Here is an 18,428-nt window from a genome sequence, read left to right as displayed (position 1 = left end):
CCATGAGGAAGCCTCGCCGGAAGTCACGGCAGAATGCCGAGGGCCGGCGCTCCCCATCCCCCTATAGTCTGAAGTGCTCACCCACTCGGGAGACCCTGACATATGCCCAGGCCCAACGGATCGTCGAGGTGGACATTGATGGACGTCTGCATCGTATTAGCATCTATGACCCGCTCAAGATCATCACAGAGGATGAGTTGACTGCCCAGGATATCACCGAATGCAATAGTAACAAGGAAAACAGTGAGCAGCCTCAGTTCCCTGTCAAGTCCAAAAAACCCTCATCCAAGGGCAAGAAGAAGGAGTCCTGCTCCAAGCATGCATCCGGCACTTCCTTCCACCTCCCACAACCCAGCTTCCGCATGGTGGACTCAGGCAGTCAACCAGAAGCACCCCCGCTGCCTGCTGCCTACTACCGCTACATTGAGAAGCCACCTGAAGACCTGGATGCAGAAGTAGAGTACGACATGGATGAGGAGGACCTTGCCTGGCTGGACATGGTAAATGAGAAGCGGCGAGTAGATGGGCACAGTTTGGTGTCGGCAGATACCTTTGAGCTGCTGGTGGACCGGCTTGAGAAGGAGTCATACTTGGAGAGTCGAAGCAGTGGGGCCCAACAGTCACTCATTGACGAAGATGCTTTCTGCTGTGTATGCCTGGATGACGAATGCCACAACAGCAACGTCATTCTCTTCTGTGACATCTGCAACCTGGCTGTACACCAGGAGTGCTATGGCGTCCCTTACATCCCCGAGGGCCAGTGGCTATGCCGCTGCTGTCTACAGTCTCCCTCCCGGCCCGTGGATTGCGTCCTCTGCCCCAACAAGGGTGGCGCCTTCAAACAGACCAGTGATGGGCACTGGGCCCACGTGGTGTGTGCCATCTGGATCCCTGAAGTCTGCTTTGCTAACACCGTGTTCCTGGAGCCTATTGAGGGCATCGACAACATCCCAGCTGCCCGCTGGAAACTAACCTGCTATATCTGCAAGCAGAAGGGGCTGGGTGCAGCCATCCAGTGCCATAAGGTGAACTGCTACACGGCCTTCCATGTGACGTGTGCACAGCGGGCTGGGCTCTTCATGAAGATTGAGCCTATGCGTGAGACCAGCCTCAATGGCACCATCTTCACAGTGCGCAAGACCGCCTACTGTGAGGTCCACTCGCCGCCAGGTGCCGCCACTGCTAGGAGGAAGGGCGACTCCCCAGGAAGTCTCAGTGAGGTTGGGGATGAAGAAGGGCTGAAGGAAGGCTGTGGGGAGGAAGAAGAGAAGGAAGAGGTAGAAGAGGAGGAGGAAGATGAAGGCCAAGGTGGGGTAGGTGGCCCCCTCAAGGGAGTGTCCAAGAAGAACAAGATGACTTTGAAGCAAAGGATCAAGAAGGAGCCAGAGGAAGTGGGCCGAGACACACCCTCCACTGTCCCCATGGTCACTGTCCCACAGATACCCTCTTACAGGTGAGCCTGTTGGCCGTGAGCCAGGCTTCTGAGCCAGGCTTCTTTCCCCAAGGTTGGTGAATACCTCTTCTCTTCTGTGCTCTCAAATTTAGACTTCTCCTTTAGACCCTGGGCTCACCTGGACTGGTTTGTGGTTTTGATTGTGCCCTTCAAAGCAATGTATTTCCTTTGATTCAAGGTGAGACAGACACTTAAGTTGCTTAGAAACCCAGGTGACAGGATGTCTAAGGTAATATTTTTCAACAGGGCACAAGTGGCATTTTGGACAGGAGGTAATTCATTATTAGGGCTGTCCCGTACATTTCTCGATGTTTAGCATCCCTAGTCTTTGTCTGTAAGTGCCATTTGCATCCCCTCCCTCATTGCCTGGTCTTTGTGACAACCTCAGTTGCTCCCTACTTATGTTTCTAGTAACCTTATGGGGCTAGAACTACTTCCAATTGAGAACCACTGTTTCAAGGGGTCAGTATACGTACCTGCTGTCCAGAAAGCTCTGTCCTGGGAGTGATGGGGACTTTGTGTAAGGGGGTGGTCATGTGGGGAAGATATGCTATGTCTCCTCCTGAGAAGCTTTTAGATTTAGAGGAAAGACGATCACTCAGCTCTGCTGTGTGACTAAGCCGCCTTGGCCCCCACCGAGTCTGTAGAGAAACCATTGTGCCTGTTTTAAACCATCAGAGAGATAGCTGGCACTGTTGGAGGGACGGGAGCTTGGCAGACAAGCAAGAGACAGGGAAGATTTTCCAGCGGAGGCCCATCTCATTGGTGATGTTCACTAAAAAGACTACAGTGTTAGAGCAGGAAGGAATCTTGGAGATTATTCATCTAACATAGTCCTTGCACCTTCTCCCACACCCCCAGATGAAGAAACTGCGGCCACGGGAGGTAAAGTTGTTCACTCCATTATTCATTCAATGAGATGTTTATTGAGCACTTACTATATGCCAAGTCCTGTTCTAAGGGCTGGAAGGAACCAGGGGTAAAGCGACAGACCCTGGACAAGCTGGGGCTTGTGATGCCTCAAGGTTCTGTTCCTGCTGTCTGTCTCTCTTGGTGTAAGGGATAGGGAGAAAGGAGTACTGGAGGGCAGTGGGGAGTGAGTTGTATGAGGGAAATAGGCAACCAGACTTGTTGGTCTGGAAGGAAGACACAAGAGCTGACAAGATCCAGAGGGAGAGGCTCTTGTGAGCCATGGCTGGAGTTAGATTCAGTCAACTGGAAACGGGCCTTCTAGTCACAGAGCTGTTCTAGGCTCCCCTCCTCCCTTAGGTGAGGTCCATGCTTAGTCTCCATCTGTAGGGTGGTTATGCCCTGGGGCTAGACTTTTTGGTTGTCAGGTCTGCTCTTGTAGGTGGTCTCTTGCAGGGGCCAGCACAGCATGCTGGCTAAGAACCAGACAGACCTGTGTTTGAATCTTGCTTCTGTCACTAACTACCTGTGTGATCTTTGGCAAGTCACTTAACTTCTTTCAGCCTTAGTTTATTTATTTGTAAGTGAAACTACCTTATAGGGTTGTTGGGAGAAATAGATGAGATAATACAAGTAAAGCACAGTGCCTGGCAAATAGTAAGTGCTCAATAAATGATGGCTGCTGCTGCTACTGCTATTTTATTATTATTCTTTTCCCCACCTGCACAAATGCCGTTGGGACCCTCCATGGCCAAGAGGTTGTAGAGGGAGGGGGCTGCCTGCATCTGGGCAGGTGTGCTTGGCATGGGTGTTGGTGGGGGATCTGTCTTTTGGGGAAAGGCCTAGGCCTTGATTTTGTAAGCTTGGCTTTGGGGCAGGAATGTCTGACCATGGAAAGGCACAAGGCCTGGGTGAGCAATGTCTAGCCCAACATGAACATCCTTCTTAGATTCCACCTTCTTGTTTAGCCACAATTGTCTTCCTTTCAGTGGAATAAGAGGAAGAGAAGAAGCAGAGGAAACGCCACAGGAGCACTGAGGCCTTGCTTAACCAATTTCGGAGCACAGATGTTGTAGCAGAGAGATCATGAGTTCAAATCCTGCCCAGCTTCACCATCTTTTTAGCTGCATTAGTGACTTTGACAATGTTCCTAAGCTGCCTTTCCATCTTTTGTAACATGGGAATAATGTGACCCACGTTGAAGTTTGGGCATTATGGTAGAGACTGTGGGAGCTCATTAATTCCCTTCCCACTCCTCCCCCGCCACATGTTATTGGCTTGAACGCTGACCTCCAGACTTCTCTTTTGGCGCAGTTTAGCCAGCTAAATTTAAAAAATTTTTTTAAATTTTCATACAATTTTTAAAGCTTACTTTCTATTTGCAGTTATTACAAAATACTGGCTATATTCCCTGTGTTGTACAATACATCCTTGAGCCTATCTTACACCCAATAGTTTGTACCTCCCACTCCCCCAGCCCTGTATTGCCACCCCCCTGCCACACACTGGTAACCACTCGTTTGTTCTCTATGAGTCTGCTTCTTTTATGTTTTATTCACTAGCTTGTTGTATTTTTTATTTATTTATTTATTTTGGCCATGCCACACGGCTTGTGGGATCTTAGTTCCCTGACCAGGGGTTGAACCTGGGCCCTTGCAGTGAAAGCACCGAGTCCTAACCACTGGACCGCCAGGGAATTCCCCTGTTGTCTTTTTTAGATTCCACATATAAGCGTTATCATACAGTACTTATCTTTCTTTGTCTAGCCAGCTGACTTTTCAGATTCTCCATCCTCTTACATCTTTAGATCCATTTTTTTTTCATTTGGTTCAAAATTAGACGTTTTTAGGCTACTGAGATTTTTAATGAAAAACCAGAGGTCAGACAACTCCAAAGGGTTGTATTTGGGTTCAGAAGGCAGTAGCCTGCTATATTCCTACTAATTTTCCTTCCAGCTTGGCTGTGGACTACTCCCTGGTCTGGTGGGACCCTTAACTACAGGGGGCAGGAAATAGTGACCGCTTTGCCCACAGCTTATGCAAGTTCCTGTTCTCTTTTGCTGCCTTTATCAAGAGAAGAGTGGGGGTGTTGGGGCACAGACCTGTGTCTCAGGAGTCCAGGACTATAGGGTCAGGGTTCCTGGGGGAGGGTTCTTTTGGAGGATCAGGACTGCAAGGCAGGAGGTGGAAAATCAAGTGAAATATCCCATGCTGAATCTGAGCTGCTTAACTTTGCTGTCCTTTTCAAGGCTTTCTCTGAGGTGAGGCTTTGGCTACTTTATTCTGTCTTCCTCTATAAGGTTCAGAAATGAACCAGGGGGTCTGAATAGGAGGCTGTAATCTGGGCTGCCCACTGACCCTGTCTTTCACTTCCCTCTGCCTCTACTCAAGGTTGAACAAGATCTGTAGTGGTCTCTCCTTTCAGAGGAAAACCCAGTTCATGCAGCGGCTTCACAACTACTGGCTGTTGAAGCGGCAGGCACGGAACGGTGTCCCCCTCATACGGCGCCTGCACTCCCACCTGCAGTCCCAAAGGAATGCTGAGCAGGTAGGTGAAGTAGTTATTTGAGGGCAGTGGAGGGAGGTGGAGCGTGACGAAGGAGAGATGGTTGGGGCAACTCTCCCTGAGCCCTCTGCGGGGCCTTTGCCTGTAGCCATCACTGGTCCATCCGAGGAGTGACCTCCAGGACTGTAGAGTTCTTCAGACCAGACAGCAGCCCTTCTAGGTGAGAGAGGCTTGGCTTGGAGCAAATTCTAGGGGAGAGTGGAAAGCAAGCCCAGCTTTCCCTCTACGTGGGGAAAACCCTTTAGATATGGTAGAAAGGAAGAAGTGGGCTGAGTGAGAGTCAGGTGACCATGTTGTATAAGTTAGGAAGGCATACTTTCCTTAAGACACTATACTGCCATCTGCCTAAAAATGTTCCATAAAAAATACACTAACCATCTAGGTTGTAGTGCACAGCCTGCCCAGTTGGGGTGATCTTTTGGACATTAGCAACTGGAGTTGCTGCATGTTTAGTGTTTTCCGAGATGGTGGAGTCCTCCTGAGAGACTTTTAAAAAACATATTTAGTTCTCTCTGCCTCTTCACTTGTTCCATTACTTCTGCCTTGAAATATTCCCACACCATTACTCCAGAGACAAGGCAAGCCTTCCCATGACTCTGGTGCCCTCTGTTCTGTCTGATTTTACTTTTGCCTTTTGTAACTGAAGTCCTGAAGGGGAAGTGTATATCCAATTTCTCCTTGAAATGGTCTGCTTGCTCCCCTGTAGCTTCTTCTAGAACATCAGTGACCCCTTCCAGCCCAGCAAGTCTTTCTTCAGATTCTCACCTTATAGACTGTTGGACTGCGTTTGACACCACGATCACTTTGTCTTACAGCTTCTCTGTGACACCATTTCCCACCCCCTCTACCCCACTGACTGTACCCTGTGCTGATCCTAATTCTTACCCCTTAATGGTAACACTCGCAGGGGCTCTGTTGCCTCCCTGTTGGCTTGGAGAGCTTGTCCACTCTCATAGTTGTCAATAACTGTGTAGCAGTAGCTCCAGGTTTCTTGTCTTGTCCCCTCCCTTTTTTCTGCCCTCAGTCCCTCTGGGGCAGACGAACTATAGATGTCCGTGTAGATGTTATTTCCTGAACTCAGATGTTGGAAACTGAATTCATTATCTTCCTTCATCTCCGTAAATGTATTTCCCCATTACTGTTATGGAAGCTTCTTCCTCCTGACCTCAGATGTTGCCCACCTTGGAGTTACTTTTGGCTCTTTCCTCCATAAGGAGCTGCAGTTAATCATCCCCTGATCTGTTTTGGGGGATTTATCAGTATATGGCCCTTTATCTCCATTCCACAGCTACCCTGCTCACCCATGCCCCCTTAATTTCAGCAGTAGCTTTCTAGGTGGTCTCCAGCCTCTAATTCTTTCTTTGCTTTACAGCTGGTACTGTCTTACACACTTAACCATTTTCCATCCTGTCATTTCCTTTTCCGGAATAAATTCCCCCTCGCCAGGCAGGCCACGTCCAGGCTTTTTTGCCTGCCATTTGAAGCTTCTTGCCAGCTGGATCCTGGGTCTTCCTTGGCTTTTGTGGTTCTCCAGTTTCTCTGCTCTGGCCAGCCCGTTTTTCTCAACAAGCAAAGAATCACTAATTCTGCCTTCATACTTCTGCTTTATGGTCCCTTCAGTTCCAAAAGAGGCCTTTCTTACTGCTTTCTTCATCCACATGCATCATTACATGTGAAACCCTAGTAAGATTGCTCGCCCCAGGAATCCCTGACCTAACCCCAGTCCACTGAGATCTTCTCTATTTTATGTCCTCTTAGCATTTTATATTCAGTTTATCCAATCAGTTTTTGTTGTCTTTATGCTGCTGTGCCCTTACGTATCAAACCCTGGGCCTCTTTCTTCCCTCAACTACACTGTAACCACTTTTAGGGCAGGAATCACGTTTTTGGTGGTGATGGTGGTGTTTTAAAGTATGTTCAAGTCAGTAAGCACAAGCTCGTAGTAAAAACTTCGCTTTGTTTTCTAGCCAAGTCGAAGCTCTAGGGTGAAATTCTTTCCACCCTGAGGTGTCTATTAGTTTCCTTCTGAAATTCTTTCCAGCCCTGAGGATGCACAGCTGCTCTCTGGTGTCCCTGGGGGTAGGGAGAAGCAGTCCCAGCTCTCACCCCAGCAATGGTTATTGTGCTATAGTGAAGAAACATTGTTATAAGTCTGGGGAAGCACTGGAGGAAGGGTTGTAGAGGGGGTGGAAGGGCTCTCTGGGACCATGGGTCCAGGAAGGGGATGGGGCTCTTACCTGCTGAGGCCCCAGAGGCTTGAGCAGGGAGAGGACTTTGGGCAGGAAGGAGGCCCACAGCTCCTCTATCCTTTCCCTTCCCTCCTGCAGCGGGAGCAGGACGAGAAGACAAATGCAGTGAAGGAAGAGCTGAAATACTGGCAGAAGCTCCGGCACGACTTGGAGCGGGCACGGCTGCTGATTGAGCTGATTCGGAAAAGAGAAAAGCTCAAGCGGGAGCAGGTGAGGAGGAGCCCCCAGGGCTCTTGTTCAAGATCTTTTTCTCCTACTGTCAGTGTGGCTTCAGGAGACCCAGGAGACCCTGCCTGGTGTCAGCTTTCTTACCTTCCTGCCCAGCACTATGGGCTCCAAGGCCTGCCTACTCTGCGTTGGGTGTGGTGCTGCTGATGGCTTCGAATTTAGGGAGTTTAGCTCCTGGTGGCCTCAGGCATAAGCTTAATATCTTATGCCTGGGCCCATCCCTGGAGTTTCTCATTCAGGATATCTGGGGGGGGGGGGGGGGGGCGGAGCCTGGCCTTATGTTTTGGAGAGCTTCTCAAGCCATTCTTATGGGTATCACCTTTGAACTGGGAGCTTCTGGGGTTTCTCACTTGGCCTTTAAACACTTATAGTCTTGAATCATTTAAATTTTCCAACCTCTGTTCAAAGAGATTCTAAGCCTCTGAGCATGGAGAATGTTGAGGTAGGTAGTGTAGCCTAGGAATTAGGAATATGAGCTGTGGCATCAGGCAGCTTGCGTGTTTTGTTTCTTTTTTAACATCTTTATTGGAGTATAATTGCTTTACAATGTTGTGTTAGTTTCTGTTGTACGATGAAGTGAATCAGCTATATGTATACCTATATCCCCATATCCCCTCCTTCTTGCTTCTCCCTCCCACCCTCCCTATCCCACTCCTCCAGGTGGTCAAAAGCACCGAGCTGATCTCCCTGTGCTATGTGGCTGCTTCCCACTAGCTATGTATTTTCCATTTGGTAGTGTATGGAAGTACATGCCACTCTCTCACTTCGTCCCAGCTTACCCTTCCCCCTCCCCCATCCTCAAGTCCATTCTCTACGTCTGCATCTTTATTCAGACAGCCTGCATTTATATCCTGGCTCTGCCACTTACTACTTGTATGACATTAAGTTGCTTAATCTCCTTATACCTCGAGTTTCCTTGACTATAAAATGGGGGTAATAATAGAACCCATCTCATAAGGTTGTGAGGATTAGATGACTTAGTGTATATAAAGAGCTTAGAACAGTGCCTGGCACATAGTAAGGCTATAGAAGTGTCAGCTGCTATCATCATCATCATTATTGATACTCTTTGCCTCCCTGAAGTGTCTACGGCAGCACTCTGCACATGACAGTGAGCAAAAACTATTAATTGAATGCCAAAACTGTTCTCTCTGGTCCAGGAATAGCAGCTGTTACTCTCATGCTTCAGAGGCCTGGGTTAAAGATGTTCTTTCTCTCTTTCTCCGAACTCTGCTTCACTGTTCAGCCCCAGCACAAGCCCTTCTCTCACGGTCCTGTAGCCCGAGTTTCCACCACTGAGACTGGGCAGCTCTTGCTATACTTAGCACAGGTGGGCATGGAGGACATCTCAGGACCTTGTCTATGGAATCAAACTGTCTGTGCCGTCCCAGGCCTGGCCCCACAGCTGAGCTTCTCTTCCCATTTCTGGTCCAGAGAAATGTAAGGGAAAAGGAAGCAGGCAGGGGATGCAGGCAGGCATTTGTTTTGATGTAGCCAAGAGGCAGGAACTTGTAGTCTAATACACGGCTTCCCAACCTTTTTACATTAGGGCACACATGGAAAATAACATTTGTATAGCACACTGCTGCAAATATGTCAGGCTACTTGCCACCCAAGGGGGTGAGCCTCGAGGCCCTGGTCACCCTAGGCCGACCTAGGTGGTCCAAGGGCCAATTAGGTGGGAATTCTGGCCCAAGGGACATTTTATATCATCAGTGTGCCTCTTGGACTAAGTCATACCTAGGTATAAGTCCCGTCTCTGTTCTTTTCTAGCCAGGTGACCTTGGGTTAGTAACTCCTCATCATACTCTTTTCAAACCTCAGATTCCATATTTGTAAAATGGAGATAATTACAGTTTCTCCTTCGAGGTTATTGTGATGATTAACTGAGGTAATATAAGTAGAAAGGCAGTGTGGCATAGTAGTCAAAAGCACACACTGTGAATCCCAATCTGTCCCTTATTAGCTGTGTGACCTTGGGCCAGTCACTTACTTAGTCCTTCCGTGCCTCAGTTTCCTCTTTGTAAAATACCTCATTTGTACCTATTTTGAGCATTACTTGACACTTAGTAAGGACTATAAAGGTATTAACTATTATTACTGTAAGTTTTGATATAGCCTGAATGCATAGGAAATGTTCACAAAGTGGCAGCTGTTGGTATGATTATTTCTAGGCTAAAAGTTCAGTGATAACTCCTCAAATAGTGGTCAGCTTAATATCTTGTGAAAATTTGTTTTACACAACTGGCAAAAGTCAAGTTATCAAGCAAAAGTTCAGTGCCTCTTTGGGGGGTGTCCTGATTTCTCCCCACCTCCCCCACAGGTCAAGGTCCAGCAGGCCGCCATGGAGCTGGAGCTTATGCCGTTCAACGTTCTGCTGAGGACAACACTGGACTTGCTGCAGGAGAAGGATCCCGCACACATCTTTGCCGAGCCTGTCAACCTGAGTGAGGCAAGTTCCCCCCCTACTTCCTGAGCAGTGAGCCCTGCCTGAAATGGAAATAGGGTCTGAGTAGGCTAGGAAGGGGTTGGGCCACAGGGTGTACAAAACCTGGGGGTGTCTGGCAAGGCTAGTAGACTTGCCCACGGTGAGGGCTCAGCAGGCCAAGGTGGGCCAGGGCCCTGGGGCTATGAGTGAGCCTGGCATGGCCAAGCCAGAAAATGGGGTGGCAAGAGTGCCGCTGAAGGGTGCGCCTGTTTGGCTAGTAAATGGTTGTTGTAATTGTACAGGTTTTATATGTTTAGGTTCCAGATTACCTGGAATTCATATCCAAGCCAATGGATTTTTCTACTATGAGGCGGAAGCTGGAGTCCCACCTGTACGGCACCTTGGAGGAGTTTGAGGAGGACTTTAACCTTATAGTTACCAACTGCATGAAGTATAATGCTAAAGACACAATTTTCCACCGAGCAGCTGTCCGCCTGCGGGACCTGGGAGGGGCCATCCTGCGGCACGCCCGGCGGCAGGCAGAGAACATCGGCTATGACCCCGAGAGGGGCACCCACCTGCCCGAGTCACCCAAATTGGAGGACTTTTACCGCTTCTCCTGGGAAGACGGTGAGAAGCCTGGACGGGCAGGGAGAGGGGCCAGGAGGAGGCGCAGGGATAGAGCCCAGAGAGCCAGGGATCAGGATGGGCCTTGGGGCTATAGGGTGGACTCCAGGAGCAAAGCTGGGGATAGGCACAGGCTGGGGTACATGTGCTTGTGGCTGGAATAGTTCCGAGGGTTAAAGTTAATTCCCTGAGCACTTCTTGAATAGTAGGATAAGGGGAATAAGGTACTAGCTGTCTGTCTGAAAAGCTAAAGATTCACCAAGGGTCTTTCTTTCCTGGACTCCCTCTGTGTGGCGTTGGAGCATGGGCAGCAGGAGTGCAGTGCTGGTGTATGTCTGGCTCATTCAGAAGAGTGCAGGTAGAGCATCAGAAAAATGGAATTGCCTCTGTAATTCCCTACTCTGCCTGCCCCTGCTCTCTGCTTCTCGATGGCAGCAGCCAAACAGTCACTCAGGCCGGGGGATTGCCAAGCTGCCTCGTGCCTGCTCCACGGAGCCCATAATCGTGACTGTGAACTGCTTCCTGCAGGTGTTTCCCAGATTCTGACCTTGTCCCTGTGGCTGGTCTCCTGGGAGCAGTGTTGCCAGGGCCAAGGCCCCACAGTGACGCTGCTGGAAGCCACTGGCCCAGGCACTCCAGGAGAATATTTTGCATCTGAAGGAATTGGCCCCTGCCCTTCCCTTTGCCCTGGGCTGGTCAGGTCCTTCAGCCCCTTCTTCTGTCCTCCCTTCTCCCTGGCAGTGGACAACATCCTCATCCCAGAGAACCGGGCCCACTTGTCCCCAGAGGTGCAGCTGAAGGAGCTGCTGGAAAAACTGGACCTGGTGAGTGCCATGCGGTCCAGTGGGGCCCGGACCCGCCGTGTCCGCCTGCTACGCCGGGAGATCAATGCCCTTCGGCAGAAGCTGGCGCAGCCGCCACCACCGCAGCTGGCATCGCTAAACAAGACTGTGTCCAATGGGGAGCTGCCAGCAGGGCCCTGGGGGGATGTGGCTGTGCTGGAGCAGGCCCCGCAGGAGGAGCCAGAAGACGATGGGGACAGAGGTGAGACAGTCACGGGCAGGCCGGGGGCTGCGGGCCAGGGTAAGGGAGGGTTAAGCTGAAATCCCGTAGTGGGAACGTCCTTCCCCAACTCTAGGTGTGACCCTCGTGGGCAAGCAAAAGCCCTGGGAGGGGCCACACTTTCATGCATACCCAGGGATGATACTCAAAATGTTTAACAATACGTAGAGACCAGAGTTCATCTGTCAGAGTAGGTGTTGGCTGTTATATCGGAGGGGCTCCTGAGGGCCCCTGATGCAGATATTTAGTTGTTGGACTGCGAGTGGGTTCAGGGAGTTTCAGGTGCTGTGGCCCAGAAGCTGTTTACTAACTTGTAAAGAAGTATTTCAGTATTTTGCACCTGGTATGGCCATATTGCACATACCAGTTACATATTAGTTCAACTTATACCATTATGTAGAGAGGCTCTTAGAGCAGGTTAGGTTGTGGTGTGGGGGAACAGAAAAGAAAGAAAGACCCTAAGGATGGTCTGGGCTCATGGCTTTGACCCCAGCTGGCCAAGTCTACAGGCCCACCCCAAGCAGAAAAGCCCAGAACTGCAAAAGACAGCTGGGGGAAGTGATTCTCAGAGATCCAGGTGCCTTATCTGAGTTGCTTTCCATCCTCTCCGCTTCTTTGGGGATAGAATTGTCTCCCTCTTACCAGCCCTTGGATCTGAGCCTGTAGCTCAGGAGGGCCTGTCATCCACACAATCAAGAAGGTTGGGAATTATCTCCAGGGGAAAAGGGGCCAAATTGCAGGGAATGGCCCATTTTATTTTAGGTTGGGGGAGAGCGGGGATGTGGCGGAGAGGTCAGATTTATCATTAGAGGGCTTCGTGTCCATTGTGACCCTTCCCAGCTTCCCATGTGGCAGTCAGCATGCCACTCGTATCCATCCCCACTCCTGGGCTAAGGCAGTGCAGAGTCATGCCCAGTGGACCGGCTGCAGCAGCTTCTAGAGGTTTCAAAAAATTTCTAGGCTTCATCTCCCAGAAATTCAGATTAGGGAAATCTGAGCTCTGTTTTGAGTGTCTTTTTTTTTTTGTGGTACGCGGGCCTCTCACTGCTGTGGCCTCTCCTGTTGTGGAGCACAGGCTCTGGACGCGCAGGCTCAGCGGCCATGGCTCACGGGCCCAGCCGCTCCGCGGCATGTGGGATCTTCCCGGACCAGGGCACGAACCCATGTCCCCTGCATCAGGAGGCGGACTCTCAACCACTGCGCCACCAGGGAAGCCCCGAAAGTGTCATTTTTTAAGGTGGAGGTTGAATAGACATGTTCGGGAACCACTGATTTAACTTCCTTGCTCTCATTTTTTCATATCTGTAAGCTGCTTCTTTCTGCTTGTCCTTCTTGCTTCACTTGTGATATGAAACAAAATACATTGACAGATGGGAAAACACCTGGGTCTAAAGAGAGTTGTAGACTCCTAATCTGTGAGGCTGAGACTTACTTAATTATTGATTAAGCAGGGGGCTTTGGGCTTTCTTGGGTGTAGGGCAGTGGTTTATAACCCTGACTTCATCAAACTCACCTGGTAAGCTTTAAAAAAAAAAATCCATCGTTAGCTATTTGGTTTCATTTTGTCTGGGGTGGGACCTCAGCATTGGAATTTTTAAGAAACTAAGTAACTAATACATAGCCTGGGTTTAGAACTACTAGTGTAGACACAACTTAGTCCTACCTTCTCTTCACCTTAGACCTGAGACGCGTCTCAAACCTTCTAATAGCCTATGCTCTTGGTTCTTAGTTATCAGTGTCATTATCTGGCTTGTAGGGGCAGACTTTTTCTAAAATGTTCAAGCAGGTTCTCTTTTTCTCTAACAGATGACTCCAAAATGCCTCCCCCACCAACCCTGGAGCCTACTGGGCCTGCGCCTTCCTTGTCTGAGCAAGAATCCCCTCCGGATCCCCCCACTCTGAAACCCATCAATGATAGCAAACCTCCAAGCCGATTCCCAAAGCCAAGAAAAGTGGAAGAAGATGAGCTTTTGGAAAAATCACCTCTGCAGCTAGGGAACGAGCCCTTGCAACACCTGCTCAGTGACAATGGCATTAATAGAGTATCCCTCATGACCCCCGATACATCCCCCGCAGGCGCCCCACTCAGTGGCGTGGGCCGTCGCACATCAGTCCTCTTCAAGAAGGCCAAGAATGGGGTTAAACTACAGAGGAGCCCAGACAGGGCCCTGGAGAATGGTGAGGACCATGGCGCAGTGGGCTCTCCTGCGTCTCCCACCAGCATCGAGGATGAACAGCACTCCCGGAAGCGGCCAAGGAGCAGGAGCTGTAGTGAGAGCGAAGGGGAGAGGTCCCCCCAGCAGGGGGAAGAGACAGGTGACCTCGCCTGTGACTTCTCTTGCTACTTCTCATCTGCTTTCCTGCTTTGCCTTGCCAGCCGGCACCTTCCCCAGTCAGCTGCCTCCCTAATGGCCCCTGTGGATGCCAGTAGTAGCACTGAGGGCTCCGTAGCGCACAGTTGGGCCTGGTACATGAGTAGTGGCCTGGGGAAATAGGCTTTGAGCAAGTGTTTTGAGAGGGCCAGCTTGTGTCTGGGGCTCTCTTTGGCCCTGAGCAGCATATAAAGCTATATATGATAAAATGGTTCCTACTTTCATTTTAGTTCATTTATTCATCAGATATTTATATCAGGCATTATTGTAGGCACTAAAGTGTAGGGGGAAAAATCAATAAATAAAACAGACAAGTCTCCTCTCTTGTAGGGGAGGTAGACTAAAAGCAAATAAGTAAATTGTATCGCATATTAGAAGCTGTGGAGAAAAGTCCAGCAGGGAAGCGGGGGAGAGGGGATGCTGAGGTGTTATTAAAGAGGGTGGCCAGGGGAGGCTTTCTGAGTAAAGATCTGAAGGAGCTGAAGGTGTGAGCTCTTTGGGTATCTGGGGAAAAGACGTTCCAAAAAGATGGACTAGCAAGTGCACAGGCCATGGGGGTGGAAACATGCTTGCATGTCTGAGGAACAGTGAGGGGACCTGTGTGGCCACAGCAGAGTGAGCCAAGGGATCATAGGAGATGGGGTCTCAGAGGTAGTAATAGGGGCTTGTCACTAGAGTCCTTACTGCATGTCCAACACAAGCTGGTCACTGGGGAGCAGTAAATCAGACCCAGGTCCAAATCTGAGAGTTTACCATCCAGTGGGGAGACTAGATGGTGTCCTGAGGTGCAGAGATACCCCAGTGCTGGACAGTCTGTGGTTAGGTGTCAGGTGACAGCACTGCTAGAGGTTCAGGGAATAGGAACTGGGGGAGTTGGGAAGGCTTCATGAGTAGACAGTGCCTAAGCTGGCCCTGGGGATGAGGACAGACTAGAAAGGAACAAAGGGCTCAGGCCCAGGTGTGTAGAAACAAGGTCAGAGTCCCTGTGAGGGACAGTTTGGAGAGGGGCTTCCCTCTCCAAAGCGAAGAGGGGCATCAGGAGCCAATGCTGTGGGCAAGGTGGACCTGGACATGCAGGGCCTCCATCACCAGACAGTTGTTTAGTCTTGGTGGGATATGGAAGGCCAGCTCACTTGGCAGGGAGGGGCCTGCTCTTGGCTTTTGCTCCTCATGTCCTGTTACATGGTGGCTTTGGGCTGTGTGGTCAGCACATGCTTTTCTCTGCTTTTCTGTCTTCCTACCTAATACTTTGTTTCCAGCAGTACCTTCCTTTCCTGTCTGGTCCAAGCTTCCCTGTATTAGGGCAGTAGGGTGTTTATATAGAGTCAAGAGCTTGAGGCAGACTTGAATTCAAATCCCATCTTCTTACTAGCTGTGTATCCTGGGGCATATGAATTAACCTCTGTGAGCCTATTCCTTATTTCTAATATGGGGCTAGTGACACCTTCCTTGTGTGGCTCTAAGGATTGGAAGTAGCCTATATAAAGCACTTGGTATATAGCAGTAGTTGGTAGCAGTTATTGTTGTCATCCTGTCAGTTATATCAGGCACAGCCAAACAGCACTGAGCACTAAAAATGAAAAATCCTGCTGTTGGGAAATAGGTCTAGACATCAGGCTCATCCAACCTGAGAGGGCCCACTGCTTGGGGGCTAGAATCTGTTTCTCCTCCACCATCCCAGCTACCTGGTACCCAGGAATATTTTTGCACAACTTTAGTGGGTTCTCTTAAAAGCAGGTGTTGATCCTTTATAGATGAGGCACAGTAGGCTTTGGTGATTTAAATTGAGGTCATGATGTTAGAGGCAGAGCCAGGTTAGGGTCCAGATATGTTGGCTCAGACACCTGCTCTTACAGGTGTGACTTGCCTCACAGTTTTCTGGCTAAGGTATATGTGACTTAGAGCTCTTGGCTCAGCTATCAGACTTGTGGGATTCTGGATGGTGGTTGGGAATTGGATAGATAGAGAGGAGAGTTGAAGCTTTCATGGCAGGTGAGAGTCTTGTCCCTGGGATGACCAGACAGTCTTCATTTGCCTCTGAAGGGCTCCCTGCTGTAAACAGACCTTCCCTCATTCATACTTAATAGCATCCTCCGTAAGTAAGAAGGTATTACCTTCACTTCACGAAAGTAGAAGCCAAGGCTTAAAGAGGAAAAGGGACCCATATTTCAGAGCCCAGTCTAGAACCCAGGGAATCTGACTCCCCATCATCCCAGGAAGGTCTGGTCTGCCTTAGATCTGCTGAAAAGTTCCCCCCATCCTCAACTTTGACTAGCTCTGCTAGATATCTCAGGGTGTGGTTGACACAGTCCTTATCCGGCTCCAACCTCCCCTGACACCATCCCAAAAGAATGAAGCTAGCTATTGCCAGCTGTGTGATGGATAGGGTGTGTGAGTGTTTATCTGAAGAGGCAAGGTGGGTGGGCTTCCCAAGAGGCAGAGGAGACTCCCTGATAATTGAGGCTTGAAATTAGAAGCAGATCCAGGAACTTGTGAACAAGCCGGAGTGAGGAAGTCTTGGTATTTCCCATTGTAGTCAAATGACAGTAACTGGAATGAGCTATAGGCTATTTTCCTTCAAGTAAACCCAGAAGGATGGGAAGGTAAATGCAGTGTCTGTTCACTGCCCTAGCCAACATTTCCCCCAAACCTTTATCAGGTTCTCTCCACCACCCAAGACCCATTTCCCAAGAGGAGGGACCAGCCATCCTCTCCATCCCTCCTTGCTGAGCCCTCCCAAGGTGGCTGCCTCACACTGCAGCATGTGTCAGGGGAGGGGGGTTTCTACACTCAGGCTTACTTTGTGTGTTCTTGGCAGGTGTGACCAACGGCTTTGGAAAACACACTGAAAGCGGGTCTGACTCAGAATGTAGTTTGGGTCTCAGTGGTGGACTGGCATTTGAAGCTTGCAGGTAAGAACACTTGTCCCAAAGCCATGTTTGCAGCTCTGCCACCTCTCCATTTATTTTCCTTTAAGCTGCAGATTGAACCTCCTCCTGCTTATCTCAGTTTTTTTCTTCCCGCACCCCTGTTATTTCCTGAAGCCTCTCATCTGTGACTCTGGTAGCTCCTAGGAAACGTTGTGACCCTTGACTGTCAGGCCTGATCTGACTAGGGGGGAGGAGTAGTGCTGATGCTTTATAGGGTTTGTAGATCTGAATTTGGCTCCAGAGGGTGGGGACACCCTCTGTATTGCCCAGTGAAGTTAACATTTGAGCCAATCCCCACCCACCCCCTGGCCCATTTAGATAACCCAGTTATAGACATGGTTTCACCCGTTGCCTTTCGGGGCATCATAGCAGTGGTGTAGGAATAAGAAATGGACAGATAGGAAATTTGGAATTGCCTTTTAGTCTGACAAAGGCCCCAGCTCTTCTACCATCTTTGAGCTGGGAAGGGATGGGTTTCTTTTCCCATTCTTTCACCTGAAGGGAGGATTTCCGAGGCCAGAACCTTCAACTTTCTTCCACGACTAAGAGTTTATTGAATCTCTCTGCTCTGTGTTGTATGCTCTGCAAGACACCAGGGAGTGTGGGACTCTTGGAAATGGGAGACCTTCAGTGCCACAAAAGAAGAATGACTTGTCCTGAAGGTTGACCTCATGGTCCCTCCACATGGCTACTGGATGGATTCTGGGTTCAGAGCAGGGGAGGAGAGGTCCCAGGGCAGCACCAAAATACTATGTGTCTGTGTTTGAAGTGCTTCAAAGGCAGGCTGGGTGTAGGTTCTATTGGGTTCTCACTCTACACTGGTGCTGGGCTCTTGGAGGCCCCCAGATGCCCCCTTGGGCCTGGACTGCTCCCGTGCTGTAGCAGGGCCCAGCTTTCAGTGGCTCCTTAGAGATTTTCTTCCCCACCAAGCCTCAGAAATGTCGTAGCTGTCTCCCTCCATGTTACAGCTCTAGAGATATAGGAGGAGTGGATGGGAAAACACAGTTACCAGGCATAGAGAAGAGGCAGAGATTTCAAAATCATACAGGATGCTTCTAGCCCGGTCCCGGGTTGGAGTTCCTGACTCCCTTCAAAGATAAGGTGCCTGGAAACCCAGTTCACTGGGGTGGGGTAGGAGTGGGGTTATCAAACTGTCCCCTCTTAGTCCTTGACTAAAGGTAGAAGGTGTGTTCGGCCCCTCCCTCCACAAAGGGCACTCTTCCCAGCTGTGAGCTGCAAGGAGCAAGCCAGGCCAGGCTCTGGTTAGCCTGCCCGTTCAGACTGCTTACCTTTCTGCAGAACATGCCAAAGCCACCAGTTTCTCTGGGGCCCTGCTCAGTGTGGGAACAATGCCCTTGGAAGGCGTTTCCTCTTTAGCTCAGTGGTTCTCAGTAGAATTTTGCGGTTTACAACAGGAGATTCAGGCCTTCAACTACAGGGATTTTTTTCTTTTTCTTTCTTTTCTTTTTTCCTACATTGTGGGGGTAAGTACATAAAGGAAGATCTTATTAATTAGACTAGAATCATATAATCGCAGAATAAAGAACCTTGAAAGAATTTCTGGTCACTAATCCCATCCCTTTCCCATCCTGTCCCTGGGTTTAT

At 49.7% G+C, this 18,428-nt stretch overlaps 1 protein-coding gene and 1 long non-coding RNA gene across 20 annotated transcripts in view; one reads left to right on the top strand and one right to left on the bottom strand.

Annotated features, from left to right (window-relative positions):
- Nucleotides 1-2: 2 nt before the first annotated feature.
- Nucleotides 3-18,428, top strand: part of BRPF3 (bromodomain and PHD finger containing 3) — a 103,131-nt gene continuing 84,705 nt past the window's right edge. For all 19 annotated transcript variants that reach the window (XM_089918825.1, XM_089918819.1, XM_089918836.1 and 16 more), the window contains exons 1-8: nucleotides 3-1,453; nucleotides 4,753-4,909; nucleotides 7,255-7,386; nucleotides 9,728-9,856; nucleotides 10,150-10,462; nucleotides 11,201-11,503; nucleotides 13,328-13,837; nucleotides 16,712-16,805. In XM_089918825.1, the coding sequence (XP_089774951.1) occupies nucleotides 3-1,453; nucleotides 4,753-4,909; nucleotides 7,255-7,386; nucleotides 9,728-9,856; nucleotides 10,150-10,462; nucleotides 11,201-11,503; nucleotides 13,328-13,837; nucleotides 16,712-16,805 (3,089 nt within the window). The remainder of the gene's footprint in view (nucleotides 1,454-4,752; nucleotides 4,910-7,254; nucleotides 7,387-9,727; nucleotides 9,857-10,149; nucleotides 10,463-11,200; nucleotides 11,504-13,327; nucleotides 13,838-16,711; nucleotides 16,806-18,428) is intronic.
- LOC149748209 (uncharacterized) overlaps nucleotides 13,825-18,428 on the bottom strand; it is a 48,466-nt gene continuing 43,862 nt past the window's right edge. The window contains exon 4 of the long non-coding RNA XR_016394646.1: nucleotides 13,825-18,294. This is a non-coding gene — a long non-coding RNA (uncharacterized LOC149748209). The remainder of the gene's footprint in view (nucleotides 18,295-18,428) is intronic.

The sequence above is a fragment of the Delphinapterus leucas genome, chromosome 10 (genome assembly GCF_059928025.1).
Source record: "Delphinapterus leucas isolate spDelLeu-1000000601 "Yukka" chromosome 10, BTC_Dleu_Yukka2, whole genome shotgun sequence".
Taxonomy (NCBI): Eukaryota; Metazoa; Chordata; class Mammalia; order Artiodactyla; family Monodontidae; genus Delphinapterus; species Delphinapterus leucas.
Note: the sequence above shows the minus strand (reverse complement) of the source record. Positions and strands in the feature narration are given on the sequence as shown.